Genomic DNA, 27,976 nt, shown 5'->3' with positions numbered 1-27,976 from the left:
CTATGACGCTTCAGTCAGTAACGATAAAGGTCCAAAGGTCAAAGCTGTTGAAGAAAAAAGGCTGTATACACACACTACATCTTTCTGACCAGCCATGGCTGGGTGTGGGGAAAGAGGCAAGGCTATTCCTTTCACACATAGGCTGCAGTATAATTGTTTCAGCTATGCACACTTCAAAGACGTTCAAGGAGAGGTTTTTACAGAGGTAACAACTTGCTTAGCCACAACGCTGTAGTGTTCTTCTAAGAACTCGTTTGGTTTTCAACTCAAAGCTGAGGAGATGACAACAGTGTCTCAAAGCAAAACCAAGAGGCCATTCTCCAGCCCAAGCCCCCGCTTGGCCCCAAAGGTGTTCCCATTTCTGACACCTGTCAGCCTCCTAGCAAGGACTTCTTCCAGCTCCATCCAGGTCCCAGTTACTTCATGAACATCCGCATATTTAAACCTTGGCATTTCAAAAATTAAACCACGGATTTCATTCTTCTAGAAATATCTTAAAAATGTAATTACCTGTCAACCTCAAATTCTGATTCAGGTGTAGCAAACCTACTGCTCAACCCTTCACAAGTGTTCCAACAGATTCAGTCCCCTGAAGTCACGGTAACTTGGAGTTCAGGACTTTGCATTGATGACAGAAGCAAGCTGAAGGCTGCAGGACAGGATAAACACCACAGAGCTCCAATATGGCTGTATGAAGGTCACTCCAGAAGAAACACTTCCTACTTATTCCCAAAGGAACTACAACAGATACCAAGAGCACAGTAATGATGTCTGATCAAGCAAACTCTCAGCTACAAAATGTTTTTTTCAAGACAGTCACCACCATCAGCACTCCATTTTCACCAGCAATAAGCAAGGGCCTGCATGCCATGCTCATAAAAACCTGCACTAGCAAAGGTGACCTACTGTTTCCTAGCTGCTATGACAGCATCATCACCAGGAAAATACGGCTCACAGTGCATCTTTAATCAGTCCCAACAGATGAAGTCAGAAGGCACCAAACCCACACTATACAGTAGGTGTGGACAGTCCAACCAAGATTGGTAATGGGCTCCACGGTCTTCAAACTGGTACGGTGCCTGGAGTTTATCACACTGCAAGAAAAAGGTTGCCTTCTTCTCTGGCCTGACTCTTATTGGATAGTATGAAACCTTAAGAGAACATAAGAGAAGCGGTTTTAATCAAGGACTGTTCTGACTACTGCACTCCACTCCAATGGCACACAGCAAGCCAGAGCTGTCAGGCCTCCAAGAGCTTCACTGCAAGAAAACCACACCCTCCTGCAAATTCTCCTTCAGGAGAGGCAGCCTCACCACCAAGACACACACACATTTGTCTGGTCTTGAAAAGTGCCTTCACGGCCAGTAATTGGAAAGGTTTCTGGGTACCCAGGAACCAGGGCAAGCAGTAAGATATGAAAGCCAGGTCCAATTTATTACCAACAGCCCCCCAGTGACCTTTGACTAAGAGCTCACAAGTGTATGAAAAAAAAAAAGCCTTTGGAGAAAAGACTGGGCACATGCTTTAAGCAGGCTACAAGAGGAGCTCAGATCACAGTGGCATCCCTACCCAAGGATGCATACTAGAGCAGATGGGAGCACCTACAGAAACAACAGGACTGCTCAACCTCATGACGTTGCATCCTTTTACACACAGGAGTTTTCCTTAGCTGACTAGCTACAGGATGAGCTTTCCTTTACACCCTGATAAGCAGAGTGCTTTGCTGCTCCTTGTCCCACTTAAAAATACTCATATTACTGTTTATGGCTGCATTTGGCAAATATATATATATATTTTATGAAGTGAATCTACTAGTAAATCTTCATATAAAAAGGAAGCTACTTCAAACAATGACCATCCTGCAAGTAAGAAAATATGTATGGTAGCAGTAGATAATCTCCTGAAAGCGAAGCGTTGGCGTCTGGTATTTCCTCCATGGTTCAGAAACACTACTAATGCATCTGCTGCCTAAACACAGCTCCACAGTTCCTCATCTCTCGTTTCAGATAACAAGCAAGCTGTGGTCAGCCAGTCAGGGGTCCAACCCCCTCTTAGCCTCTCCAGTACGTCTGTCTTTACCTACTTCTGACATTTATGAGAACACATTAATAACTTTCTACCTTTTATATTTATATATATAAAAAAAAGCCCGAAGGAATATCAGATTATGTAACTACAAATGCTTTGTTTAGCTGAAGTATTTGAAAAGGAACAAGAAAGCAGAAAAGCAAATCACCACCTTTAGAACAGACACCCTTCTTTGCTTAAGTCCATGCAGTGTTTCCAGGAACCATTTAAGACAATTGTTCCACAGCTAAGTACACACATGACATCTTTGGGCTACGAGTGAGGTCTGCTGTAGCACTCAGATATTATGATGAACTTCCAGCCAGCTGAAAACAAAGCCACCTAGAGGGTAAGATAAACAAATGTAGTTTGCTTCAGACACAAAGAAATACAAACTGCATGGAAGGATTTTCCATGATTTAACAAAGACAATAAATTGTCACCAACAGCAGACTACACAGTAATGAGTCACAGATAATAGCTTAATGCTTAATGCTTATCTATAAAGAAAAAAATATTTATGCAATTTCAAAGTATTAACAGCAAAACACAGAATTACTTATGAATTCCATCTTCTCCAACTTAACTCATCTGAGTGAAACTCAAAGCAGATACTGTATATTCAGGCTTGCACTATGCCAGAAGAAAACCAAACTGAGAGCACCAGGCGGTTTCTTGCTCAAAAAGCATGTGCTGTCTCTGCTCTGCTTTATGAGAGGACTCCGAAGTGCAGAGAGCTTCACCAGTCAGCTTCTCAGCAGTGTAATTTCCACGTTCTTCCTACAAAACATTCCAAGAAATGATGTTTGTGCCTCATTTTTCTTCCTTATTGTTGTAGGGGGATTAGTGATCCAGCACTAAATGAAATCGTTGTTAGAAGATCCCTCAAAAACAGAAGCAAGGCTGCTACTAGAAGAAACGGGAAAGAAGCAGATCTGACATAAGAATATTTCTTAATAGAGAGTTTTCTGGGGAAATCAGATCAATCTTAGGCTGGTTATTTCACACCGCGGGGAGAGTAAAAGTAGGAGCTGCTGAATGTACATACCTTCATCAATCCCAACAGTAACTCTGCTAGATAGAGAAAGTGAAAAACCCACAAGAGAGGCACAGATCCTTTTATAAGCTTCATACTCAGAATGTTTCTCTGAAGCACAACAGGGCTAGCTCCACGTCATCTGGAGGAGACCACAGCCCTCACTTCTGCACTGTGTTGCAAGCTCCTGACGTTAGTTTTAATGACTGCAAGTTTCCAGGAAGCTTTATAGCTCAAGTGAAACTTGAACATACAGCATCCTGCAGCAGCTGGCAGAGCTCTTAAAGGATCCACACGTCTAGCTAGGTCCTCTATAGCTTATCATGAAGTGTTCTTGCAGGGTTGACACCACCCAGCATTCCACACAGCAGTAGCTGCACTTCAGTGCAAAAAGTTACAGAGTTAATCAAACTGCTGTAATGCCTGGAAGTCGTTTAATGTTTTGAAATGATAGACTATATAAAGAACATAGTAATGCAGGCTCCGTGTTCTCCTATTCCATTCAAAGCAGTCAGGAGCTTTGGGATGGGACACACGGCCAATAAGAACTACTGCTTATCTCAGGAGGGAAAAGGTGAGGAAGAAGGAAGATGAAGAAAGTCTGAACCCAAGAGTGAGTATAGCCCAGAGATAGGATCCTGGATTACATATCGACGTGCAGCTTGGTTTTGAATCAAGCAGCCAAGGGTGTATCCATCAAGGGCCACATAAGTGCAAGGAACGACACAGGGTAAACGACATCTTATCATTGGGTGTTGAATGTGCTACTTTTTTCTTGTTGTGACATGGCATCTTGCCACAAGTCTTACAGGATGCTCAGAGTCCAGGCCACCAGTCCCTTCAGCCCCAAGGAGATTTTCTGACTGGTCTCTGCTGCTTGGACCTCTGGAGCTCAAACTGGGCACACCACCTGGCTCTGCAGCCAATGCAGACAGCACACAGGCACCAGGCTCTGGGCAGCATGCTGTCCTGGCACACCTGCAGCAGGCCCTGCTTCACTGTCTGGGGGAAGCAGCTTGCGCCTGAAGCCACGACTGTACAGCTCCTCAAGAATAAGGTCTGGAATCAATTACAGGGCTTACAGCTTCCACACCAGTCCTCATATAACTAGAGGGACCCCAAGGCTGTACGTTTAGAGCCACAAGCTGGCTCTACCAAAAGCAAACAGGAAAAAACAGACCTTTTTCAGACTCATAAAGCAGCACCACAGACTACGTGTGGCCTTCAGACCACATTACAAGAACTCCTCCAGAGGCTCCACATTCCCCCATCCCTACGGCTGTGCTACCGCTTAAACACTGCTGACAGTTGTAAATCCACGTGTCTCCGTGCAGCACTGCCACATTTCACCCAGCGTGACAGAATGCTGTTAACCTTGAAAAGTGCAGCAGGTTATTTTGAAATGCAGTTACTGGGCACGCACATGGGCACAAATGAGATCCAGAGAGAGTAAATAGAGAAACCCTTCAGTCAGTAACATCAGCAGTGTGAGACAGAAGGACTTCTGCAGACAGCTTCAGAGCTAAAACTCTTGCTCATGTTATATTTAAGATGTTCTGTTACGTCTAACTTTCAACATTCAAGTTCATGGTAAACTTCAAGTTATGGAATAAACCCTGCTCTGAGCATCTGAGGATAACTTGTGGATCCTTCATTCAAAGCTCCGATATTAATTTTCAGAACTGGTTCATTTCCAAGCCTGTGAATCTCCAGCATTCTACATATAAGTAACTTTGCACCTGAGTATGCACATGAATATTGAAGGAACAGCTGGCTTCTATGAGATGGTAAAAGAGCCAAGCATTAGTAATGCAAGCTACTAATAAAAGTCACTGACAGTCCTACCACGAGCTCTGATAAGGCAGCTACAGTGGTGGAAAATAACAGAATTCAGGCACTGATTGTATACGTCAGGCCACCACAAAGCACATGGCTTTGTTCTCTTTAATTAAGATAAGTACAGACCTCTCACATTAAGCAGTTATTTACAGGGGGGTACTTTGGAAATTTTAAATGCATTTACCAACCACTGCATTTCAACGTGGAGAAGGCAAGCAACTGCTAACTACTTTCCCTGCATAAAAAGAAATCCACCACAACTTGGCCAACTACATAGAGATAGATGGGAGGAGACACTCAACACTCAAGAAACAAAAGTGCATTCTCCCTCAGAGCTCGATGAGTATCCCAAGGATAAAGAGGTATTTCATGCTTTATCCCTTTTTCTTGTCCTCCTCCCTCCCTCCCAGCTGACAGCAGTGCTACCTGGCCGTCAACATTCCACTAACAGCTTTACTCTGCACCTGGAGCGTTGACCTAAAAATAAAATCCTCATTATAAATTTAACACGGACCACAGAGTTCCTCACATAAGCACACAAAACAGATGTGGCAGCATAAGAAACATCTGAACCTCACCCCATTTACTTTAGTTTCTACGGCAGATGTTCACCTTCACGCACATCACAAAGGAATCTTGAGAATATGCACTGAGCAGACAGAAGAGCCCGGATGGAGGGAAGAGCCCTGTGTGAGGTGGCTGCTGCCGAGCCAGGGCAGTGCACAGCAACAATGTGCCCAAACAGCAGCAAGAACTCACTCAAAACTGAGTTAAGTTTGAGACAGAAGTCTGCACGCGCACATCCCAAGGAACACACGCATCTATATGATGCAGCATCTAATGATTATGCTTCCTGGGCACGTGCATCCCACAAACCTGGTCACAAATCCCTTAATCACGGGTCAAAAGATGTGTCAACACCTGCATCGATGGGATCAGGAAGAGAGGGCTGCAGTGTCTGGGGTTTGTAACCAAAACATCAGCTCCTGCAGAACAGCTGCAGCACCAATGACTTACAGTGACCTCCAGGACCTGCACCCCAGGAAGGAAAAGCAAGACAGAAAATTTACTTTAAAAGTTGCTTATTTTTAGAGTATACTAGGAAATAAAAGATCGGTTTGTTTCCGTCAAGGCACCAATAGAACAAGCTTGATGCTAAGTGTGATGCACTCTGGATAACACATCTCTCTAGAACAGGTGACATGTTCTCAACAGACCTTGGCAGGGAATGGCTGCAGTAACTCCGAGCTGTAAGCAGCTCATCTCAGCTGAACTCCAGTTTCCGTTGAGATGCAGACACAGCTTTCAAACTAAAAGCAAACCAGACAACCCTAAGTATTCTCCGAGCACATTTACAAAAACCATCGTCCATCAAAGCCAGTAGTTTTTTCCCCTCATTAACATGAGCAAATGTTAAAGACACACGGTGACCCAAGATTCAAATAGAAATAATTTTTCACAAGCAACCAGCAGAGCAGGTCAGGAGCCTTCACCTTCTGCCCCTCTCAGAAGCACATAACTGCATCTGCAGTCATTTATGCACCTCTGAAGGCCTGGTCTCCTAAGTCAGGGAATTAAATCTATTACTGCCAGAGAGTACATCAGAAGAAAGGATTGGGTGTCAAAGAGAGGAGGGGGAAAAGACCAAGAAAGCTCCTAACTAGAGATAATGTAGTTTTAATTTGCAGCTGAACGCTACCCTTTAGCCAAGGCGATTTACTATACAAGAGAAATTGTACATTAAGGAGAAGGAAAAAAAAAATCTAGTGCCTACTCTCCGCAAAGACTGCAGAGACTGCTAATATTTATGAAGCCTGAAGTGGCTTCAAAGACTTGTTCATCTTTTTGTGTGTCGTAACACAAAGCAGCACTAACTCATTTCCAGCTGAGTTCCCCACTAAACTGCCATTGTATTAATGAATTCTGACCTACAAGGAAAACGCTCCGCTTCTTTGCCTTGTGTCCCCCCCACCCACATGACTGACAGTGACCACGAGGTGACAGGAGAAAACTTGCATTTTTCTGAGACTCTGAAGACCAAAACTCATAAATCCTGGCATTGCCCAACGTTGTGACGTTGCAGAATAAAGCTGGAAAGCGGTACGATTCATTTGGGCCGGACACAGTCAGGTGTGGAGAAGAGAGACCGCAGCTCAGGATGGCAGACTGTGCATATAGCACTGCAGCTTCTTACTACCAGCCTGGGATTTGGGAACCCTGAGAGTAACCCTGACCAATTAGCCTGACAAATACCAGGCTGAGAAGGACCTGGAGCAGCCACTGCCTACCTTAAACCAGGAAAATCCAGCGAGGTGCTCATGCATTGCTAAATAGCATTCATTTTCCTGGCCTTTAGGAAACAAACCATCGGGAAACATGATCTTTGACTTCTTAAACAAAAAGGCAATCATCATAAAACTTTTAATGGAGCCATACGTCACACACAAAGCAGTCTCCTGTCTGCAAGAACAGGAGAGGTGGTGACTGAGTTAAAACTGAACTATGAACTTTCACAGCAGCACAGTGTGAAATGAGGTCGTGGTTCGTTTTCCAACAGGTCATTATTTTGGAGGTTGAACAGTTTATGTCCCTCCTGAGCTGAAAAGTCTTTGTACTGAAGAGTGAACACTGAAACATCAAGCTATGAAGACGCTGAATATATACAGCGTTACGGACAGACGAGGCTTCACATTCCAGAGGTATATCTGAGTTTAACAGTGACACTAACTAACCACTTCTCATACGCTGCACAAGGTTCCTTACAAAAACAAAGGATAGGGTTTTTTCCCCCCTCAAGCCTCCTATTCTCAAACGACACGAACGCCTGACACCTGATACTGCACTCACACCTACAAGGAACTCCCATCAGTTTCCACACAACACAAGGGCAGGAGGGCAGGGGCAGTGCCCGGGGCTGCCACACACCACCACCAGCACCCCCAGCCAGCCCTGCTCCTTCCCCAGCAGGGCCTTCCCCCTAGCGGGGCTTCCTCTCCCCTCAGGCAGATCCCTGAGGAGTGAGGACAGGCTTTTCCAGCTGCTGCCCTCAATTCCTCCTCCCCCACAGGCACTTACGTCACAGGCCTCAGCGATGCTCCAGGCTGGAGGCAAGGACAGAGATGGGCTCAGTGCGGCTTCTCCCAGTGCCCGCAGGCACCACCGCAGCACCTCCCAGCACCCCCAGCCCCAGGCTCAGCGATGCCACCATTACAATGAAAAACCCATTAAGGCCGACTCTATCCCCCAGACAGCCCTACCTGCTGCCAACCAGAAGTGCCTCCAGGAGGACACCCACAGAGCTGTGGACACGTAGTGAATGCTGTAAGCCTTCAGTTCGTCCCGGTGTCAGCCCCACACCACCCTCACTATGGTGGGGAAACGAGCCCAGCATGAAAGCAGCGGCACCCAGCTCAGGCTGCCAGGGATTCTTCTGTCATTCAGTACCAACACACAATGAACCAATTTTATATTTTACCCGTTTTAGAATCAGAAGGTTAAAGATCCAACGCTGCCTTCAAAGGAATGCGGACTGAGACTGAGTGAGCCCTCATTGCTGAAGGGCCAGGTAAGCAGATGTGGAACAAACAAGGCTTAAGTTGAGCTCCCACATCGAATTAAAAAAATAATCACAAATCGTTTGAGTTGGAGGAGACCCTTAAAGGTGCAGATGCGAGTCCCGCAATGAACAGGGCCACCTACAGCTAGATGACTTCTGAGGAGCAAAACCACTTGTCACACGGTAAGGAAAAAGATATGGCCGGGTAACACAGCGTGCAGATGCCCGGGACCTCACCTTGTTGAGCACCTCTAACTTCACCCACATCTAACCCCAAGAACTCCTCCAACACTTACTCCACGTCCATACCAGCGTAACAGTATCACTCCTAGCCAAGCTCTGCCCTGGAGGCAACCACAGGAAAGGCTGACAGCCAGCTGTCACGTCCCTCACCTGCACCACAGTTGCTTCCAAACCTGGGGACGGTCCACGGCCCAGACAGCACACACCCCCTGTCGGAGCGTCCCGCGGGGCTCCCTCGGGCCAGCGATGGAACTGCCCCCCAGCAGCCCCGCTCTGCTGCACGGCCCCCATATGCACACCTGGAAAAGGGGCACACGGCCGGCCGCCTGCAGCGGGCACAGGGCAGCCCCAACGCAGCCCCAGCGCAGCCAGGCGCACCCGAACGTACAGAACCGAGGCAGGACGCCTCGTAACAGCAGCACTGCCGGCCTCGTTTCCCAGCCAGAAGCTACCGAACAGACTACAAGGTCCAAGGGAGACGCTGCGCCCCAGCAGCCCGTAACCAGCAGCAGCGAGGGAGGCCGGGCGGCCCTACCGTATCTGCACACGGGGATGTGACCTCCACTGCTCCGGACGAGCCCCGCACCGCACCGCCCCGCGCTGTATTTATTCCGCCGCTCCCGACCCGCTCCGCACGCCCGGCCCGGGCTCTGCCTCCCGGCGGTGGACGGAGCGGAGCGGCCGCCCTCCGCCCTCGGGGTCGGACAGCGTCGCAGCTCCCGGCCCGGCCCGCGCTCTCCTCTCCCCGCGCCCGCCGAACAAAAGGCGGCGGAGGACGCGGGGAGGGGGGCGGCCGCCCCGGCGGTGCCCCGGGGAGGAGACGAAGCGCCTCATCCCAGGGCCGGGAAGGCTCGGACGAAAATAACGTACGGAGAATTCGACGTTAAAACAGACCCCCGGCGGGGCACTCACCCGGCTCGGAAATCGGAGCAAACTCTCATTCACGCTCCCCGCCGTGCCCAGGCCGCCGGAGCCAGGCGCCGCCCCGAGAGCCGCTGCGCCGCCCGGACGCGGCCGCGCCCGCTCGGCCCCCCGACCGCCGCGGGCTCCGGGCGCGGGCGGCAGCAGGTGCCCGTCCGCCGCCTCCTCCGCCCGCCGTGCCGAGGCCGTACCGAGCGCCCTGCGCAGCCGCCGCCGCAGCGCCGAGCCGCTCGCCGGGGCCGCGCCGCGCCCCGCCCCCGGCGGCCCGGCGGCGGGAACCCGCAGAGGCGGGGGCGGGCGGGGCGCAGCCCGGCCTATGGGCGGCCCGCAGCGGTGCGGCGCCGCAGAGCCGGAGCCCCGCAGAGCTCGGCGGCCTTACTCGGCCCCGGCGAGCTGCAGTGCGCCCGGAGCCCGCCCGCGGAGGAGCCCGGACGCCTAGCAGGCAAGGACCGCCGTGCTGGGCCGCGGGGACGGGGCTGAGTATGTGCTCTTTGTTATGCAGCCTGTGCAGGAACGCGTGTGCTAGCGGCGGCCGCTGGCGGAGATGCGCCGTGCCGCACCCGGAGCCCTGCGGCACCTGGGGCCGCGCCGCCGCCAGCCCCGACCCGGAGCTGCTGGCGGGGCCGAAGCCGCGCACACGGCGGGCGCGGGGCTCAGCGCTGCCCCGTCGCGGTGGCCCCGCGGTACCCGCGGCTGGGCCCGCTGCCCTGAGCACGCACCCAGCGGAGCAGGCTGCGGGGAAGGGGCAGTCCCGCTCGGGTACATCGCTGTACCAACGCTGTGGGTGCTCGTTAATTGTTTCGCAAGCATAGAGCGCCATACACCATTGCTCGTGCATCATCTGTTGTTATCTGCACTGCTGCTGTTAACGCCGATCTCTTTCGTTGCTTAAAGGGAGAAAGCCTCTTACTTTCCGTCCCGCACGTGTCCCATCCGCTGGCCCGGGGGCCGCAGAGCGCGTAGGCCGGTGGTCACCGTGCAGCTCCGGAGCAGCCCCGTGCGGCCTCGTGGTGCGCCCGGCGAGGTGCCCTCCCCTGGGCATGGCCTGGGGCTGTCTTTATGGCAGCAGGTCGCTGCACGGGGCCGCAGCGGAGCGCGTTCCAAGCTGCCGTTCTCCCATTTCACGTCATCGCGTGCCCTTCGCTTGTGTCATGTCTTTGCAACTTTCCCTCAGCTGAAGGATTTATGAATCAAAACCTGGGGGAGTGGATCTGTGCGGAGGCTGAGTCAGATCGCAGAAAATGAGAGCCAGGAGCATGCAGTCGCGCGGCACGTTTACAGACAGGGCTCCATTCATCTCCATGTGCTGCTCCTGGTGCCGCCGGCACCGCGCTGCGTCTCGGGCTGCCTGGGAACGCTGTTTGGCCTTCCCGGGGCTTTGCTCTATAGCCTCCGTGGGATTTCTGTTACAATGTGTACTTTCCCTGATGAGGTTTCATTACAGCGAACGCACACTAATAACAGGAGGAATTTGATCATCTGAATGCAATTCCCACACCCTCCTCTTGGTTCCCATTATTTGATGTGTGAAGGACTGACAGCTCAGGTCCCAGCAGCAATTTTTTCCCTCTGTACTGTATGATTTGCTAATTATGAAAACAAAACGAGCCTTCCCCTGAGCGTGCGCCCCTCTTTCCTTCCTATTTCCTTCCTCGTCCCGCTAATGATACTCGGCTCCTTCACAGCAATTTGGGAGCTGCAGGAATTCGGATTTGTTTATGGAGGTATTTCTGCAGAAGCCTCCAGATGCGAAGGGAGCAGCGTGCTGCCGGCGTGATGGTCTCAGGGTTTGTTCCCTGGCATAGAGGTGTAAGTGGGAGCCACGGTAATGAATGTCATCACCACTGGGAAGGAGGACAAGTGGCGGTGAAGGAAATACATATCTTAAAGTTTCAGATGTAAGATCTAAGCTGCGATTTCAGTGACCTCCCTGATTTCTGTTTCAGACGAAAGCAGCAGCCATGCAGGACAGTGTCACTTTTCATCTCCAGGGCCTTCCCCATTATTCTGCTTGGTTTTAGCCCTTCACTTCCAGGGCTGTGTTCCTCACAGTTGCTTATTTTCCTTCTCTGCTGTGCCAGGGCTGTCTTTCTTCTTGCAGCCCTCCGTGTCCCTCCTCAATGTGTCACATTTATCATTCACTATTTCTGTCTTACCTGACATTTATGCTGGTTGCTTTACCTGCCTGACCCCTTCTCTCTGCTTTCTGTCCTCTCAAACCTTTTCTCTCACTTTCGTGCCATTTCTCTTTCTCCCATCTTTTTTACTTCTTCTCCTGGCTTGGTTTCTATAACCTGTCTTGCTCTCTCCTTTCTGAAATCTCGGTTAGAATCATTGAATCATTTGAGTTGGAAGGAACCCTTAAAGGTCATTTAGTCCAACCCCCCTGCACTGCACAGGGACACCCACAGCTCAGTCAGGTGCTGAAAGCCCCATGCAGCCTGACCTTGAGTGTCCCCAGGGACGGGGCTTCCACCACATCTCTGGGTAACCTGTTCCAGTGCTTCACTACCTTTATTGTAAAAAACTTCTCCCTCATATCCAGTATAAACCTCCCCTCTCTTAGTTTGAAGCAATTTCCCTGTGTCCTATCATAGCAGACCCTGCTAAAGAGTCTGTCCCCTTCCTTCACTTAGTTGCTCTTAGGATACTGAAAGGCCACTCTCAGATCTCCCTGGAGCCTTCTCTTCTCCAGGTTGAACAGCCTCAGCTCTCTCAGCCTGCCCTCACAGGAGAGGTGCTCCATCCCTTGGATCATTCCTGTGGCCCTCTGGATGTGCTCCAACAGGCCTGTGTCTCTCCTGTACTGAGAGGCAGGATCACCTCCCTCACCCTGTTGTCCATGCTGTTTTTGATGCAGCCCAGGATATGGCTGGCTTTCTGGGCCATGAGGCCACAGTGCTGGCTCATGTCCAGCTGTGCTCTATCCTTTCATCACTTGGCTTGTGCTGATAGCAGGGGTTGCCATGAACCAGGTGCAAGACCTCTCACTTGGCTTTGTTGAACCTCATGCGGTTCACTTGGGCCCACTGCTCAAGCCTGCCTAGGTCTCTCTGGATGAGGTTCCTCAGGCGTGTTGACCACACCCCACAGCTTGGTGTCACCAGCAAACTTGCTGAGAGTGCACTCAACTCGGTGACATTGATGAAGATGTTAAAGAGCACCAATCCCAGTACTGACCTCTGGGGTACACCACTCAACACTGATCTCCGTGTGGACATTGTGCCATTGACCACCACTCTCTGGGTACAGTCTCACAACCGGTCCGTTGAAGAGTAGTCCACCTTTCAAATCTGTATCTTCTCTATTTAGAGAGTGATGTTGTAAGGGATCTTCAGAGCTGTACTCAACCTTCCCCTTAACACTTTTTTCCCACGCTGCTCCTTTGCTCGTTGTTCTGCTCTGTCCTTTCTCCTGGCTGACATTTCCATGTGTCATACAGCCATCCATACGTATATGCGTACTCCACTCCAGATCTTCCATTCTCCTGCTGAAACAAAGAACTCTCTCATGCTGAAGGTCTGATCCTATCGCCCCTCTTTCCCAGCACCTGCACTGTACTGCTCTGTGCCCTTCCTCAGAGACACACTGTCAGCAAGACTGAAGAATTAAGTATATGAGAAACGTTCCTAAATTCATGTGGGAAACTGGGAAAGTAGCTTGTTCAGCCTGCTCTGTAAACAAAAGCCTAAGGAGCTAATGGTATTTACTTCACATTTCTAAGTTTTATTTCGGTAATGAAAAGTCTGTAATTTTAAATAAGGGACACTGCTATCTATTGCTCGGCGCAGAGCAGAGGAGCTGAGGGGAGGCCTCATGGCGGCTGCAGCTCCTCACAGGGAGCGGAGGGGCAGCGCTGAGCTCTGCTCTGTGTGACAGCGACAGGGCCCGAGGGAACGGCATGGAGCTGTGTTGGGGGGGGCGGGTTGGGTATCAGGAAAAGGTTTGTCACTAATAGGGTGGTGGGCACGGAACAGGCTGACCAGGGCAGTGGGCACGGCCCTGAGCTGCCGGAGTTCAAGGTGCATTTGGATGGCATTCTCAGACATAGGGTCTGATTTTGGGGATGGTCCTTTCTGGAGCCAAGGGTTGGACTCAATGATACTCATGGGTCCCTTCCAACTCGGGATATTCTATGATTTAAATTATCTTTTGAATCCTGGACCGATCCAAAATAGGACCAGAAGATGCTTTTCCTTTCCCTCCCCAACTGTCTTGTTTTATGCATTTGTTAAACCACTCTGCAGCTATTGTGAGAGAAATGTTTTTTTCCTCATTAGGGCAGAGCTCTGTGTGGGGCTGGGATCCTGGCTTGCCTGCTTCCTTTTCTTCTGGAGCCAGGGAGAGAGAAGCGATGTGACTGCAGGATCATAGGTGTGGGTGGGAGGCAGAAGAATAGATGCATTACCCAGAAATGCTATTTTAACCTCAGGGGGTGGAGTTGTTTAGTAATATTTCTCCTTGCCTATCACTGCAAACAGCATCGTTGGAGATTGAGGGCAAGTGTTAGATTTTGCTACTTAAATAAAACTTAATTTTGAAAAATCTGATTTAATAATTAAACTATTTTTTTTTTTTTTTTTGTCTTTCATAAAGAATGCTGCTGAGTGGCTGGGGCGAACAGAGCTCCATCCCACGGATCCCACCTCCGCCTCCTGGCAGCTTACCTGACTCATAAAGGGAGTGGGGGATTTTGTGTGCCACCTACATCAGCCCAACATTTCCCTTTGTGGCAAGAGTTAATCACCACTCTTGTCGTATTATTTCACCGACCTTCCTGAAGATGCAATCTGTCAGGGGTGATTATTTATCTTTCAGACCATCCTGAAAGCTTCTTTAGAATAGGTGTTTTGTTTTTTTTTTTTTCTGAATTCAGCAAAAATACTCAGGTGGTCCATTGCAATAAGGTTTTCTGCGCTCACTGTTAAATGCTGGCAGTTTACTTGGGGCTACGTCAGGACCAGGAGGGGGTTCCATCTGCAGAGGACTCATCTCTAACACAACATGTGCCACCTGGAGAGGCACTGTGGGTCAGTGTGTGGAGATCCTTCCCCCAGGTAACCCCTGCAGGAGGAAGAAACAGTGGGGCTGCAGCCATGGTGATAAAGGATTTTTTGTTTTGACAAGGCAATGTTCATATCAGACCAAAAGCAAAAGTTAGGAAAAATGGGCACGCTTTGGGGCACATCAAATCGCTCTTTATAACCTGTTTATGTAACCTCTACAGCTCTCTCACTTGAGGGTGAAGAGATTATATGTAGTGGGCTGGTATTTGTCAAGCAGAAAATTCTGCACAAATGAAGGCGTATGGATAGGAATAAGAACAAAAAGCAAAGATGGCAATACAATGAATGTCTGTGCAGGAGGCAATGAAAGAAAGGATGGGGGAAATGAAAATAGACCTTCAGTAAGGTTACTCCATGTTACAGAGAGGATGTGAATTGCTGCAGAAGGTGAGAGGAAGCTTGAGCAGAACACTTGATATTTCTGCTAAAGAAATGTCTGTCATGAGGTACAGGAAGCCAGAGAAGGAATGAGTTGAGACCACTGTGAAATGTAATGCTTAAAGAAAAATCTCAGTGTGAAGGAAAAAAAAAACAACATCTGATGATCCATTTTTCTGGCTAATGGGCCAGAAAAAGAATTTCATATGAGTCTCCATATTCCTCTGTCTCAAGGTCAGGCAGAATCGAGGAACAGGGTATGAAAAAGAGGGAACAGTTGACAAACACGGCTGAAGGAAGGGTAAAGATGTTGCTAAAACATCAGCAGAGAGGGAGGGTTGGTACCTTGTCCTCTCTGGAACCAGAAAACTGCTCAGGAGTCATGTGGGATGCTGCAAGACAGGAGTCAGCATCCTGGGATAGGGAACAGCAGAGCAGCCCATTGGGAGTGAGCCATCTGACCATCCCCAGTATAAATAGGGTTAGTTCCGTTCTTGATGTGTCTGCATCTTAAATGCACTGTAAACACAGGAGCTCTGTCCCGGAGATAGGAATGCTGCAGCTGTCCCACCCTTCCTGTCCTCTCCCACACCAGAATTAATTCCTCTGTTCTATTCTTCTGTGTGCCTGTGGGTCCTCAGCCCAGCCTGCTAAACAACGAGGGCAGAAGACAAGATAAGGGCTTGAGCAGACTCCATAAGCATGTGACTCTTGGATCTAGGACATAAATGAGCTCTGTGGGGTGAGTGCTGAGAGGGGCAGCAGCAGTGAGGAGGCAGAGCAAGGGGCGAGCACTTCACCTGGGGGAGAAACAGCTTGGGAAACTGGAGGTGTGGGAGCCTCGGGGAAAATGAGTGTAGGAGGATGAAGCCATGGATGGCTAAAAATAACAGTATGGTACAGATAATATGACATTTTACACCGGCTGTGCTTGACAACCCTTTTGTGTTTTGAAAAGCAAGTCTTACCTTTAAGCGTTCTAATTGCTACCTACCAGCAAGGACCGCTGGCATTTGGGGCTGTCACTTTGTCCTCCAGCCCTCTTCACAGCTGGCCTAGTGGTTGTCACCAAGTCTGCAGCAGAGAGCTCTTTGCGCTCTAGCCTGACATAAATATTGACTTATCCCTAATTATGCTTTGATTTCTTTGGAGGGAGATTGCCTTTTTCAGCTGGTAGTGGCTAGCACGTGTACTCGCCTTGACAATGATGCTAGCCTCAATGTTAGAGCTGGATTAAAACACCACTAAAACTCCATTTGCAGGCAGGATGTACAGTGTGGAATTTGGGTACGAGCTGACCTGAAACGCATTTTTAACAGTGTTTCTGGGGAAGTGCAAGCTCTTCAGCCCCGTGGCTGCTCAGTCAAAGCAGAGTGTCAGCCTTGGTACCCATATCACGTGTTGAATGGGAACAAGCGGTTGCAGACTTCCTCCGAAGCTCTGTGCCCCTACAGTGGGTGGGAGAGAAAGGAGGAAGGGACAATAACAAAAATAGTAAAGAAAGAAGAAAGCAAGGTGAAAGGCTTCTCTGCCTTTTGATAGCAGCTTAGAAGCCTGGCAATATGGAGCAGAAGGGCATTGCCTGGTTAATGCGGAGTAGCTGCTATTGTCAGAGCCACATCCTAGGGATCTTCTCCAAAGAAATCAGATTTGAACTATCAGCGTGGGTTGATAGTGATAAGACAAGGGGGAATGGTTTTAAACTGAGACGGGGAGGTTTAGGTTAGATATTAAGAGGAAGTTTTTCACATAGAGTGTGGTGACGCACTGGAACAGGTTGCCCAAGGAGGCTGTGGATGCCCCATCCCTGGAGGCATTCAAGGCCAGGCTGGATGTGGCTCTGGGCAGCCTGGTCTGGTGGTTGGTGACCCTGCACATAGCAGGGGGGTTGACAGTCGATGATCATTGTGGTCCTTTTCAACCCAGGTCATTCTATGATTCTATGATATAAATCTAAGGTACAGACTTCTCAATTTCTCCCCTCTTCTCCCTCCATCTCACACCACTTCCAGGTAAAGGTTACTACATCTCATCTCCGGCAGGAACCTATTTGTGAACATTTTGAAACAGTTTATGGTCAGTTCTTATTGCAGGGTTTAACTTAAAGAATTCTTTAGTCCTTCATTTTCACCCTGCTCTGTTCCTGGAGAGCAGCCAGCTCCCTCTGAGTGCTGTTTGCTGCGCTGTGCAAGCCATGCTGTCCTCATCCCCTGCCCTAGGAGAGGCTGTCCCTGTCGCTGCAGCTGTGACCTCCAATGCTCGAGGACTTGGGGCTGCAGTAATGTGATCTTTTGGCTGCAGCAGAAAGGTGTCAGCAGCCCTGGGCTGTGTTCCTGGTCTGTTCCTGCCTGCTGGGAGTTCTGGGGAAGGATGCTGGTCTTCCTTTCCCTGCAGTGACAGTCACACATCTTCCTTTTACAGTGAAATTGCTGTAAATTGCCCAATTTGTTATTAATATACACATAGCAGTATTTTGAGTACCTTGCAAGAATGCAATCTGACATGTATCGCTTGTGGCATGCCATACCACTTTCAAAGGTACCTGTTTGGTTTACATTCTCAGTGCCTGATGTCTGCATTTGTACATTGCACTCCTGGGCTCCCGTGTTTTACATTGATGATAGAGCAGCTTTCGTATATTCCTGACTTCTTCATTAATTGCATGCTTTCCAATATTATTTTTTCAATCATTTTCAGGAAATGCTGAAATGTGGAGGCGCAGGCAGAGTAACTGCAGGACTATAATTGAACTTGGAGACTCTCATTTGGAAGGAATGTGGGTCATGATTGATTACAGCTGTGCACAGCACACCCTTGCTCAGCTCTGTCTCTGCACATAGATGAGAGTTTGCGATGCTCGCTGTTCTGTTGAACGTAGACCTATTATACATGGCACAAAGGTTCACAAAAAGGTTTCGCCTATGCCAGAGGAGACTCATGGCAATACTGCTCTTTTCATAGAATGTCCTGGGTTGAAAAGGACCACAATGATCATCGAGTTTCAACCCCCCTGCTATATACACATCACCAACCACCAGACCAGGCTGCCCAGAGCCACATCCAGCCTGGCCTTGAATGCCTCCAGGGATGGGGCATCCACAGCCTCCTTGGGCAACCTGTTCCAGTGCGTCACCACCCTCTGTGTGAAAAACTTCCTCCTAATATCCAACCTAAACCTCCCCTGTCTCGGTCTGAAACCATTCCCCCTTGTCCTATCACTATCCACCCTTGTAAACAGCGGCAACATCTTTTGATGTGCCTACCATTCTTAAAGCTTTCATGACTTGGTCTGATCTTCAGTCTGTGGGGGAACAAAGCTTTCCACTTCTGCATGTTTTTACACGTTATTCCCAGTCAGTTAACATTTTGGAGCATGATCCCTGCTCTAGTGTCTTTCTGCTACACAGGTCATCTGTAGCAATGGAGAAGGTCACACAAACCTCCTGACACCTGGCAGTGGCTGATGGAGGAAGAAGAGGTGCCTCATACATATGCTTTGATTCTCACCTGCTCCTGCCGTCACTCAGGTGGTTGTTGCTTAAGGAAAGGATTTGTGGCAGAAGAAGCAAATCCCAGTGACTATGAAACTTGCAGAGGATGCTTGTGCTGAAGTTTATGTTGTGTTAGTGTTTTGACTTGCTGATAAGAGCATGGGATGAAGGTGAGCCTGGTTGTGTTCTCTGTTGGACAGTTTTAGTACTGAGGGTGTGGAGGATGGTTGTGATAATACACAGTTCTCTTAAACCATGGCTCTTTATGGGAAAGCTGACCAGAGCATAATTGTAGCAGGTTACAGTACGAGATATACTCTTGTAAACTTTTAGAGGGTATTGATCTATCAAAAATACAATTTCTCCTTTTTGCATTTGATAGGACCTATTTTCAAGAGCGTAGAATGGAGAGATGCCAAAGCAGGTAGCTATCAAGTGATATTCCGTAGAGCAGATAAAAGCCACATTAAATAGCTTTCTTAAGTACCCACATATTTATGTGCAGCAACAAAACCCTGATAAAACACAGAGTCTGGCCTGTGCTAAGTACTGAACCTCCAGCATTCCAGTGGAAATCAATGCTGTCTGCTGGTGCTAAGCATCTCTAAATATTGTACTTGTGGTTTCAGACCCACTGACTTCAGGCACTCCCATCAGAGTAACAACAGCAATATTTAACCTCCTGACAGCCATTCTTCTTGCAGTCCTGTGTCTCTCTGCTGCTCTGCTTGGCTCATGAATAAGGTTTTCTTTTCTTTAGAAATTCAGTATATGTTCCCTGCGGACAGCTCTGATCTATGGTCCTGCTCTGTGCTTGGTGTATAAGCATCTCTGACTGATGCTCCCACAGCCCTGAGAAGTACTTGCAGCTTCGGTAGAGGTAGCACAAGAAATTACAGCTCTTGCTGCTGTTCAGAAATGTGTTTTATAGAACTGTACGTGGAAATGCCTGCAAAGAAAAGCGAAGCATGGGTTACTGTAAGGAGATTCCTGGACGGAAGTCCCAGGTAATGTGTTACCACAAGCAGTGATCGGGAGCAGTCACAGGGTTAGGATGCCAGTGTATCTATCTTTGTTACTCTGCTTGTGTTTCTTCTAAAGCTGTGGGTCACTTTGAATGCAGTGCACCTGTGTGTGGGAGTGAGCTGTAGCATTTCTTTAAGTGTGATGGAGGAGGGGGACGTCTTCAGTTTTAACAGATCTTCATGGTCCGATATGTAACCATGAATCTCTTAACCGAAACAACTGCATCTTTGTATGTAAAGTTAAACATTTAGCCATTTGAACGATTACTTTACAGGAACAACCAAATAAAACACAGCAGAGCATGTGAGACTGGGGATGGGCACTACTACTGATATGGGATTACCCAGAATGCTGAAATCAGCTCTTTGTCCCTCCACCTTTGGAAAAAAATCAGCTCAGCTTAGTCTACCTTATTCTAGGAAACTGTTTTCCTCACTACTTCAGAAGAAGGCAGGTGTTACCTCATCATCACATGCCACACAGCGTGGCAAGAGAAAAATTCTTCCCAGTCCAAAACATGACTGCCAGTTTTTACACATGAGGAAGCGTCACCGACGTCTCACCGTGACTCATCACACTCCTGAGCTGTTTTACTACCTAGGCAAAGCTTGCTACCAAATAACCATGAGCTACGTGCCTGCTTTCTCAGGTATCACTCTTAACAGCGTATGCTGGATGAGAGGGTTCTCGTTTGATAACTCTGAGATCCATTGCAATCCATTATAAAAGGGAGGGGATCTGCCCTTTGCAGACCTGTGCTCCAATAGCAGTCATTTGCCGACATCTGGTAATTCCTTAACTGCATTTAACAGATCTGTGTGCAGTCATACAAGCATTCCTGAGCAGATGAAGCCGTTAAGGAGCCTCTTCTTTTCTGCAGAAGCATTCTGAAATTTGTTGCCCTTCTTTGTGTTTGAGAGTAAAACCAACAGCAGTAGGAAATGCCATGTTTCTTGGTGTGTGGGATTCAAGCCAAGTTTTCTTGATTTTATATCACAAGAGAAACTAAAAAAAGGGACAATCATTGACCAGAACTAAGAAAACTTTCATATGTAAGTGGCAGAGTAAAGAGCAGGATCCTCCGGGCGTTCATTCATTAGAACGGGGATGAAACCAGATCATCAGAGGATCACCAAATGTCAGAAGAGTATCAGATGTCAGAAAGATGAGAGCTTCAGTTTTTCCTACAAATATTCTTTTTTTTTTTTTTTTTTCATCAAAACATCCCAAGAACAAAATGCCATAATAGAAATGATGTCGTCTTTGTGGCTGTTAGTAAATTACAGCAAGGGAGCAGTGCGGTGGGCGTGAGGATTTACAACGGATGCCACAGAGCTCATCCCAGCAAGGACAGACTCTGTGAGGGAAAAGGAGGAAAAATCTGAGTGCCGCTTCCATCTCTGCGTGAGGAGAGGTCCTGAAGGTCAAGGAATGGTCCAGCCCTTGTCATCCCTGCACACCACCGGCACTAACTTGGTGCTGATTTTACAGCAGCAACCTCAAAAACAAGAAAGGAATGCTGAGGGAGCTTCTCTGCCGGTCTGGCTATCAATATATCAGGCATAGGAGAGATGCAGGCAGCATCGGGCTTCACATGGGATTTCTCAGCAGGACTCTACAGATCTGAGAGGCTGCAGTGATTCATATCTTTGAATACGGTTTCAGCTCTTTTTCCCTTTAATGATGCTGAGGAAAGGGGTGTAGAGGCAAAGGTGTATCTGTCACTTCCTACCGCTCTGCTCCCTAGCAGCAGGCAGGCTGCTGCTTACAGCTTAGGGCTGCTGCAAGAAATACTGCAGTGGTTTTGTTGTTTTTCTGAGGAAGGGAAAGAAATGCCAACAGTGGTAACTGATTGACTCACAGCATAGAAAGAAAAGGAAAAAACATTCCGGAAGATTTTCCTCAGAAGCCTGAATCCTTCTAAATCTCACCTTGATGATTCCAAGTGCATCTCCTTGCATGGCCATACCCTGCTTCCCACAGACCCGGAGTGCCTGAAGACCAGTGTCATCACCCCTCACCAGGGGTGCTTGTAGGGGAGCTGCTGGCTGCAGCATCCCATGGGAAATGGCCATCTGGGGGAACGCAACCTCTAAAGCCTGTTGTAGGTACCCAGCTTCAGTCTCCAACAGCCACAGCAAGGCTGAGGCTGGAGGCACTTCTGGAGATTGTCTGGTGCAGCTCCACCAGGACCAGCTGCTGCTGGCTGCCCAGGACTGGATCCAGTTGGGTTTTGTGTCCCCAAGGGTGGAGACCCCACAGCCTCTCTGATCAGTCTGTGCCGGGGCTCAGCCACATTCTATGTAAAAAAGTCATCATGGCAGTGCTTCTAAATGCAGAATAATAAATGTTCGTCTCTTCAGGTTTTCTTTTTGTTCTTTTTTCTTTTCCTAAGAAAGGAAAGAAATGTGACTGTTTTTTTTTTTTTCCTAAGGTAGGCTAATTTTTGTTCAGCAGACTGTCCTCATGGACACCCTGGGGATAATCCCACTAATTGCACCTCTGTACCAGGGCAGTACCTGTCTGTGTGGCAGAAAAATATTGGTGTCACCAGAATTCTAGGTGATACTATGGGCCATTATTGACATGATTTATTTAGCACTTAGCAACCTCAATCTGGCTCTTTGTACTAGGCACCGTCCCAGCAAACTGGAAGGCAGGCAGCCAGTTCCCAAAGAAGGTATTATTTAGCTGTTAAACTGTATGCTACAAAGAAATAGGTGGGGAAAAGCAATGACACTGAAGCTTTTGTGCTAATCTCTGAGCTTTAGCATCTTTACTCCCCTCATGACAGCTATAAGTGGGAGAAAACTAAGATCCTGGCTGTACTACCCAAGGGTTTCAGTGAGTTGAACAGCTAGAACTGTCCTGTAAACATAACGAACAGTCACGTCCATTTTTCAGTTGCAGTGTTTTTTCAGTTAGGGAATTAGCCCAAGAGAAAATGAAGAAAGTGCGCAATTATTTCTTGTCTTGGAAAAATGCCTTTCCCTTGGAAAGACTTATCTTCGAGTCCACAAACAAGAACAGTAGGGGGTTTCTTCTCTTGATGTTGCTTCTCAAGTAGAGGAGGAAAGGAAGAAAAATGTTGGTGTCACCAAAGGAGGAAAACACAGTGTCTGAGTGAACAGGTGTCAGTTTCGAGGTGCATTCTGTATTTTGGGTCAATCCAGAATTTGCCCTTCCAAGTCACTCCACTGGGAAAAGCACCAGAAAAGAATTTAGAAGGGTGGTAGATTGGTGAAAATCTTGTCTTTGGAGGTTTTATAGAAAGGTAAGAAGTTGTTCTGGATGGGCATGCCTGGTTACCCCACATCCTTCTACACATTTGAGTGACCTGGTCTGGTGGGAGATGTCCCTGCCCACGGGGTGGAAATAGATGGTCTTTAAGGTTGCTTCCAGCCCAAGCCATTTGATGATATCCACACCTGCCGTCAGCCCTGACTCTCCTTTTTTTATTTTCTCTTGTCTCTCTTGGCCAACTGACTGGCATTCATAGGTCGTCTTTGAGGGAGGTCCAGCCTCAGCAGGAGGCAGGAGACTGCAGAGCCATGAAAGCCCAAGCCCTGGGGCGATGCTGGAAGCTGATCCTCCAGCAGAGTCTGCAGGAGATTTGCCTTCCGAGGGAGCACTCAGACACAAAACCCTTTGTATTAAGAGACCAGGCTGCAACACAGCTATTCCCTTGACCCACAATAAAACACATGTAAATTTGTAGTGTAGAGGAGGCATCCACTTTTATGACCTGTTTACATACCGCCTTTTAGTTACAGCACTCCTTGACGACAACAGGCAGCTAAAGGTCAAGGCTCTGCAAGTTGTGGCAGAATGGATTAAAACTGAGAGAGAGAATCCAGTGTCTGACGTAGGCTGGCCAACAGAGGCCTGCTCCCCACAAAGCAGAAAGCCCCAAATAGCCAGAAATGATTTCAGTTTGTAAAGATTGCCTTCATCAACATGTAGCCCAAAAGGATTTTGTTTCCTCCTACCTGCATTCCTCCTCCGTTACATGATTCCTGACATCTCCTCTGAGCTTTTCTACTTCTTGATGCTTTTGCTAACTTTTAATGCTGAGAGATTCCAGTGCTTCAGCTGGTTAGCTTAAAACTATGTTATTTTTACATTCCTTTGTAATACGTGGTGTAAAACAATAGCCACATAAATATGGGCACTCTCAAAATAAACTTTTGTGCACGTGCCAAACAAAAAGTTACGTTGGAATATGTAGTAGTGGTACAAAATAAACAGCCTCATAAAAAGTTGGCTGCAGTGATGTCATCCAAGTGTCTCCAGCATGTTCCAGAAAGACTTAATTTAATCCACGCTGCAGTTAATGCTTTATTTGGAACTTTGGTGTTCCTCTCAGAACTATGTCCATCCCCAGCCCATCTTTACTAAGCAGATGCCAGCTGGGTCTGGGTTCAGCAATGCTGACGAGGCCGATGTCATGGGGATTTAAACAGAAAACAACACAAAAATAATCACAAACCAGTGTGTTTCTCAGTGGCAGTTCAAAAACACTTGGATGGGGTCATGGGTTGTTTGTCTCAGATTTGGAGATGGCACTGATGCATCTTTCAGTAGAACTATACCATAGGAGAATAAAAATGAATGTGATTTTTTGTGTTCTTTCCAAGCAGCTTCAAGAGCCAGAAAAAAGAGTTCTCAGGATGCCAGAGCCAGCAAAGTCCACTTCTGCCCCCAAAAAGGGCTCCAAGAAAGCCGTGACAAAGACCCAGAAGAAGGGCGATAAGAAGCGACACAAGAGCAGGAAAGAGAGCTACTCCATCTACGTCTACAAGGTGCTAAAGCAGGTCCACCCCGACACCGGCATCTCCTCCAAGGCCATGGGCATCATGAACTCCTTCGTCAACGACATCTTTGAGCGTATCGCGGGTGAGGCGTCGCGCCTGGCGCACTATAACAAGCGCTCCACCATCACCTCGCGGGAGATCCAGACAGCCGTGCGCCTGCTGCTGCCCGGAGAGCTGGCCAAGCACGCCGTCTCTGAGGGCACCAAGGCCGTCACCAAGTACACCAGCTCCAAGTAGCCCAGCGCTTCTTCTCCAGTGGGCCCATTGAGCACAGGCACAGGTAGGCAGCTATGGTTTGGACGAAGGTCGCAGCTAATCTCCATGGCAACGGACAGACTTGGGATGGGCATTAGGAACTGGCTAGTGGAAGATGAGGCAGCAAGCTGGATGCTGGCTTATTTTCATTATGAGTTCAGGATGTGCTACAGGTTCCGCACACTGCACGTCAGGCGATGCTGGTGGAGGAGGCCTCTGCTTTCACATCTCATCTGAGGGACTGGCCGCAGCATATCCAAATTCTTCTTTGTGCTTGAAAAACATGCATGTGTGGTGCTGGCCATGGTGGCTGACTGCTCCAGAGATATTGCCTCTGATGTCTTCCTGGCTGCTTTCATACAGTTGTCCAAGATGGGCACCAAGAAGACTGCACTGTATCCACTCTGTGATAGCCCAGATCCATCCTGTTGTACAGCAAAACAGCCTACCCATGCAGATCTAGCTGACATCAACAGCCACAGCAACCACCAGGCACAGTCCATAGAGTAAAATCTGTACTGATTCAGCAGAGATCCTGCTTGGCAACGGTGTGCAAGGCCTCTGTTAAACATGCTGTGATAATGCCATGTGCTGTCCCTCCTCGTTGCTCCTGAGGGAGGAGGAGCGAGCAGGCTGGTGGCACAGGCGTGTGTGGCCTTACCCACCAGGATGCCAGAGCCACCAGCTGACTCCCAGCTTGTGCCAAAGCATCTGGACAGACAAGGGGAATGGTGGGACCCGGTCATTACCTCCTCCAGCTGCTGCTTTGCCCACTCTGAGACCTACTTCAGTGTGTAAGACATCGCTAATGCTGCTGCTTTTTGGAGACTTTTTTCTGCCTGTGTGCTCTTCTGCCGTGTTCACTGTAAGGATGGACAAGTGGGTGCTGTCCAAGGGGCTGTGGGCAGCTCACCTTGCCCCTGCCTTCCCTGTTTCGCTCATCTGCTGGCAAGAAAAACAAAGTCAGGGCTGGGTGAATAGGTAGGGACTCTTGAAATATCACTGCATCCCACTAGTATTTCACAGATTAAACTAGTCTAAGCTACTTCAGATATTCCCCGTGTCTTCTCAAAATCTACAGTAAGGTGAGCAATAATAAAATCCCTATAAAGCCATAGAGATTAGTGGAGGAATGTCTCAGTTACAAGTTTAGCATGCCTGAATTGCTGGGTAACAGATAAAGAGCATGTGTAGAAATAGTGTGAAGCTGAAGCTTCCTACTCAAAACACAAAATTAGCCAACACTGAAAAAAGTCAAAATTTCTGGTAGGCTGTAGCACTTTCAGATCAAAAATATTCATGCCTAAATTGCTTTTTGCAATTTATTCCGTAAATAAAAAGAACAGCAAAGACACAGCATCCAGAACTAATGCAGGTGCTCTCTGAAATTCAGTGCTAATGTTAGGATAAATTCCTACCCCTAAGTAATAGTCTTGTGGTATATCATTTTCCACTACTTTTTATCTCCATCTTTTTTCTTTGCCCTTTGAGAATGATGGGCACTCTTGTTGTGTTGCTTTTGGAGATGCAGAATTCTGCAAGTCTGGAAGATTCGGTTATTTCCTGGCTTATGAGGGTGTTGCAGAATCCAGTTGGCCTGAGGAAGGGACTGTTTGTGCCCATGCCACTGAGAGCACCTCAGAAACCTGAGAGCAGCGTGAGCTCCCACACGGTCACTGTGCAGGAGCTAAGGACAGGTGGCAGCCTGCTGCAGCTTGGGGTTTGAGCACCCCACACCCAAAAATAGGCTCTCCTGCTGCACCTTGCTCAGTGGTAGGACACAGGAGGGGTTTCAGCCACGTTTCATGCAGTAATTCCAGCCGGAATCACTCACAATATCTTTCAGAAAGCACGAGCTGTGTCTCTAGACTGCAGCACCCACAGCAAGCAGCTCCCATAAGCAGCAGCTGTATTTGGCAGCAGAGAACTGTCACCAGCCTCAACCGTTTCCTCATGGTACTTTGGAAGAGACAGCTTAGCACTTCCTTTGGTTTTCCAATTAAATAGTCAAAATCAGATACCAAAGATGAAAAAGTACCTGCACTGTCGTACCTGCACTGTTGAACCACCGTCAGTGCCCCCTCTCCCAGCAGAAGTCAGAAAGCAGAGGTTGCAGAGGGGGAATAAGGCTGTTTCAAAGGGGAGAAATGGCAGTTTAAGACTGCAGAAGTACTTGAAGGCTTGAGGGGGTTTTTATGTTGCTTAACGCCTGGTGGCTGTGACTGATCATCTCCATCCACCTACAGCTTAGGCTGTCATTTCACACATAATTTGCTCCTCACTCTCTCTTCGTATCACTTTCTGTTTGCCCCCGACAACCTGAAGGAGAGGATTGGGGAACTGATCCGGGTTAAAATGAAAGTTTTATTTTATTTTTTTACTCTTGCAGGGTTCATTTTAACCCAGTTCTGGTGGCTGCTCTGATTTGTCACTGTCACACAGGCAGCTGTGGCAGCCAAGGGAGGGCTGAGCTGGGACAGGCAAGGCTGCCATCAGCTGGGACTGCCTCAAAAGCAGTTGTGAAGTCAGTGGCCATAGTGTCGAAGCACAAGTGACAAAATGAAACCTGTGTCTCTGCCATCTGTGCAGATTCACAATCACATCAGTTCAATGGGAGCTATTTTGGCTGGGATGGGCTTGGACTGAGCCTTAGGGGCAATAGAAAATGGTCTGGATGTGGGAGGATCAAAGCAGCAATTGTCCAAACATTGGTGTGGCGTGTTGCACAGGTCCCTGGCAACACGGAGGAAAGAGGATTTCATGCTTGTGGGTCTGTGCTTGTTAAAAAGAAGTCTTTTCTGCTCTGGAACTGATAAAACACTTTGAAAATGAGAATAGTATGCCTAGTCATGCTGACCCCACCTGATTCCTACTGCAACAACAGAAGCACCTCTGGGACATTCCCATCTTTTGCCAGCAAATAATAAAAAAAAAACTGTATTGAAGGTTGGAAAAGGAAACTTCACAGAGTAACATAACGTTGATGTTAACCCGTGTTAGTCATTGCACTGAGTTACCTGGTTTTATATACAATTTAAGAGAGAAAATTAGTTGTAATAGATCTGTATCTTATGGAGGACCCTGCTTCCCCAGAGGGACTTCAAGACCACACTTCACAGAGACCCAAACCTTCAGAAGAACTGAGCAGCCACATGCATGGTCTGGAGGTTTCCTCACACTCCGGACAGATGGATCTTCAGTCAAGGATGGCAAACGAGTAGCGGCACACAGAGGAGGAGGGTCTGTCTTGGAGGTCACTGTGTGTGACCTGAGACCTGTGTGGA

At 48.3% G+C, this 27,976-nt stretch overlaps 2 protein-coding genes across 10 annotated transcripts in view; one reads left to right on the top strand and one right to left on the bottom strand.

The window, feature by feature from the left end:
• GRAMD4 (GRAM domain containing 4) overlaps window positions 1-10,697 on the bottom strand; it is a 76,952-nt gene extending 66,255 nt beyond the window's left edge. For 3 of the 7 annotated variants that reach the window (XM_040657079.2, XM_040657105.2, XM_015275805.4), the window contains exon 1: window positions 9,654-9,710. In XM_040657079.2, coding sequence (XP_040513013.1) covers window positions 9,654-9,682 — 29 coding nt within the window. In that variant the 5' untranslated portion in view covers window positions 9,683-9,710. Of the gene's footprint in view, window positions 1-3,115; window positions 9,500-9,653; window positions 9,711-10,572 lie in introns of those variants that run through there. The other 4 variants (XM_040657095.2, XM_040657125.2, XM_046943856.1 and 1 more) reach the window with 3 other exon arrangements.
• Window positions 10,024-27,616, top strand: HIST1H2B5L (histone cluster 1, H2B-V-like (similar to human histone cluster 1, class H2B genes)). 3 transcript variants are annotated; one of them, XM_004934773.5, is made up of 2 exons: window positions 10,024-10,104; window positions 24,264-27,616. In XM_004934773.5, exon 2 carries the CDS (start codon window positions 24,294-24,296, stop codon window positions 24,672-24,674), a length of 381 nt encoding a protein of 126 aa, XP_004934830.3. In that variant the 5' UTR covers window positions 10,024-10,104; window positions 24,264-24,293; the 3' UTR covers window positions 24,675-27,616. The 3 variants fall into 3 exon arrangements, with proteins under 3 accessions (XP_004934830.3, XP_040513086.1, XP_025009552.1); XM_040657152.2 differs by having other exon boundaries at window positions 10,024-10,142; XM_025153784.3 differs by having other exon boundaries at window positions 10,024-10,142; window positions 24,261-27,616.
• Window positions 27,617-27,976: the final 360 nt, after the last annotated feature.

The sequence above is a fragment of the Gallus gallus genome, chromosome 1 (genome assembly GCF_016699485.2).
Source record: "Gallus gallus isolate bGalGal1 chromosome 1, bGalGal1.mat.broiler.GRCg7b, whole genome shotgun sequence".
NCBI classification, from domain to species: Eukaryota; Metazoa; Chordata; class Aves; order Galliformes; family Phasianidae; genus Gallus; species Gallus gallus.
The sequence above is the reverse complement of the archived record's forward strand: the minus strand, read 5'-3'. Positions and strand labels throughout refer to the sequence as shown.

What these genes read in the sequence shown, in the direction of transcription:
- HIST1H2B5L (XM_004934773.5), top strand. Translation starts at nt 24,294, where the DNA reads ATGCCAGAGCCAGCAAAGTCCACTTCTGCCCCCAAAAAGGGCTCCAAG.